This window comes from Loa loa (assembly GCF_000183805.2).
Source record: "Loa loa unplaced genomic scaffold supercont3.1811, whole genome shotgun sequence".
Taxonomy (NCBI): domain Eukaryota; kingdom Metazoa; phylum Nematoda; class Chromadorea; order Rhabditida; family Onchocercidae; genus Loa; species Loa loa.
The window spans coordinates 1-1,677 of record NW_018109990.1 but is presented as its reverse complement, the minus strand read 5'-3'; the positions used below and the strand labels follow the sequence as shown (position 1 = coordinate 1,677).

At 23.2% G+C, this 1,677-nt stretch overlaps 1 protein-coding gene across 1 annotated transcript; it reads left to right on the top strand.

The window, feature by feature from the left end:
- Positions 1 to 1,175: 1,175 nt before the first annotated feature.
- Positions 1,176 to 1,445, top strand: LOAG_15332 (hypothetical protein; the record flags this gene model as incomplete). Its single annotated transcript, XM_003150822.1, has 2 exons — positions 1,176 to 1,262; positions 1,380 to 1,445. 2 exons carry the CDS (start codon positions 1,176 to 1,178, stop codon positions 1,443 to 1,445), a joined length of 153 nt encoding a protein of 50 aa, XP_003150870.1.
- Positions 1,446 to 1,677: the final 232 nt, after the last annotated feature.

Genomic DNA, 1,677 nt, shown 5'->3' with positions numbered 1-1,677 from the left:
AAAGTAGGTCAAGTTTAATTCTTCCTATCATTATCATTATCATTAAAAGTAGGTCAAGTTTAATTCTTCCTATCATTATCATTATCATTAAAGCAGGTCAAGTTTAATTCTTCCTATCATTATCATTATCATTAAAGCAGGTCAAGTTTAATTCTTCCTATCATTATTATTACCATTATTTTATTATCTCAAACAATTGACAAAAAAAAAATTTTCCATTTATAATATTTTATTTACGCATAATAATTTTCATTTTAGGATTTATGTTAGTAAAATGAATGTGAAATATTGGAATGAATTCAATTAGATTTTGATAAATATTAGGTACCAATTAATTGGATTTATGCGCTTATTTTTCATGGGCGCAAAAGTGGCAAAACTGTAAGCGATGCATTCACCGCTAAATTTCGTGATGTTTGTTTTGTTTTATTAATTAAAGAAATTAATACTACTACCTTATAGAATTAGTGCTAAAGCTCGGAATTATTGGAAGTAGTTTTAATAAATGGATAATGAATTATTCGGAGTTTCCTACTTAATGAATTGAAAATTGAATTAATTAATTTTAAGAAAGTAAAAAATTTTCGATAACAACCTCAGACATTATGCAATTATGATTGGGTTCCAATACCATTAGCATATCCCAAGGTAAAAATAACTAATTATAGCAATTTTTAAAAATTTTCCTATCCTCATTTTAATGTGTATTCAATATCATAATCCAATCATTTATTTTCATTTCTCATCCAATCTTACTAATTAATTATCTTCACTTGAAGTGATATTAGCTTAACTTAATTTCGATTAATTTGAATTCAATTGAATACAATTATTATTCATTTATGCATTAATTTAATTGCATGTAATTTTAATTTCAACTGCAAATTATTTGATATTTTTAATTCCAAATTTTAATAATTATCCAAAATATATTACAGCTGATATTCTTAGCTGTTTATGTTTATTTTGCTATATGCTTAATTTCAGGATAATTTATAATTACTGGACATGATCCATCAAATAGAAGCAGCGTATATTTTTAAATGACATTTCTTTGGTATTATTATTAAAATAATTTTTTCCTGAAAATAATCTTTAATTAAATGAAAAAATTTGGATCGATTTAATACTACCATGTGTTACAATGATGAAATTTATGATATTTTGTGGGATTGATGAAAGTAGCGGAAGATCTTTTGAATCCATTTAATGAAGATGATAATAATTTCGAATGTAATTTTCTAATTGAAAAAAATTTACCTGTTCATTTTCAATTTCTTTTTTTTTGTCTGAAAAAAAAGAATGCAACAATTCCTTTTATTACTCTTTTTTTTGTCAAAAAATTTTAAATTATTCATTTAAATATTTCACTTTTATAGGTTTCATTATGTATCGTTAATGATGCATCCAATAATGTGCCAAAATTGGAAAAAGATAAATTTTAGCTAAGTAATGAAATGAGTGAATTTTATTGTAAAGAATTCACTGATAATATGATTAAATCATTCGTTGGCTATGCAATATTATCATTGTGGAAGAGTTGATAGGATAGAGAGAAAAAAAAAGGCTAAAAATTTGTTAAAAAAAAAAATGCTAGAGAAAAACATAAATTTGCTTATTTGCTAACAAAAAAAAAAAACGCATAAATTTAAATTTGATTAAAAAAAGTAAATGATT